Here is a 912-nt window from a genome sequence, read left to right on the forward strand (position 1 = left end):
GCAGGCATAGATTTGGGGGAGTCAGTGTTCAAACTCAGTATCAGAAGTGACAAACAAAGGTATCAGACTGGACAGAGCTGACAGCCGGGAGAAGCAGCCATGTGCCTTACTAGTCACTCGAGTGAGGGAGGAGTCTGTGTGGCAGGCAAGGTGGGGACAAGATTCCTCCCTGAATAGGATGGAACCACCCTGTGAAGAAGGCAGAGACCTTGAGGGGAGGAAGGAGCCAGGCTCTGGTGTCTGGGGCATCAGCTCCCTGGGCATTTCAGCCTGCTCAACCCCCATTGGCAAGGACCTATCTTTGGGGTGTTCTGAGAGCCCAAGTGCTGGCCCTGTAACGATCAACACATCCTTTCTCTTCTGTTCCAGGACTGTCTACTATATGAGCTATAGGCAGGTGTATGCTACGGAGGCCCGCACTGTGTTCAGGTGCTGTCCGGGGTGGAGCCAGAAGCCTGGCCAGGAGGGGTGCCTCTCAGGTGAGTGCCCATCTCTCTCAGCTGGTACTGGGCAGACTGAACAGAGGCATGTCTAATAGGGAGCATCTGCCTGGCTTTGACTCTCTGGGTACTGACCCATACTTAGCTTTTGTCCTCTTGGTCCCTGCTCTCAGTCGCATTAGAGATCCCAGGGACTCCAGCACCACAGTTCTGTCTGCCAAAGACTGTTCGAGCAGAATTCAAATGGAAGGGACAGTGGATTCGCAGAATAGTCTGTAGAATCGTGGGAGGTAGAGCTGGCCTGGTACTGGCATCAGAGGGAGGAAGGCAAGCCTGAGCATCTGGCCATGCCAGGGACAAAGGAATAGGCTCCTGGCCATGGAGCATGGCTATTGTGGCTGCTGGAGAGGCCTTGGTCTGCAGGTATGGGACAGGTGGCTAGCAGGTGGGTGTGGGGACCAGTGACTGGCAG

At 55.4% G+C, this 912-nt stretch overlaps 1 protein-coding gene across 1 annotated transcript in view; it reads left to right on the forward strand.

Moving 5' to 3' along the window:
- Positions 1-912, forward strand: part of Megf6 (multiple EGF like domains 6) — a 99,033-nt gene that overhangs the window by 11,782 nt on the left and 86,339 nt on the right. Inside the window, exon 3 of the mRNA XM_005368642.2 lies at positions 370-479. Within this exon, the coding sequence (XP_005368699.1) occupies positions 370-479 (110 nt within the window). The remainder of the gene's footprint in view (positions 1-369; positions 480-912) is intronic.

This window comes from Microtus ochrogaster, unplaced genomic scaffold, assembly GCF_000317375.1.
Source record: "Microtus ochrogaster isolate Prairie Vole_2 unplaced genomic scaffold, MicOch1.0 UNK38, whole genome shotgun sequence".
In the NCBI taxonomy this organism is placed as follows: domain Eukaryota; kingdom Metazoa; phylum Chordata; class Mammalia; order Rodentia; family Cricetidae; genus Microtus; species Microtus ochrogaster.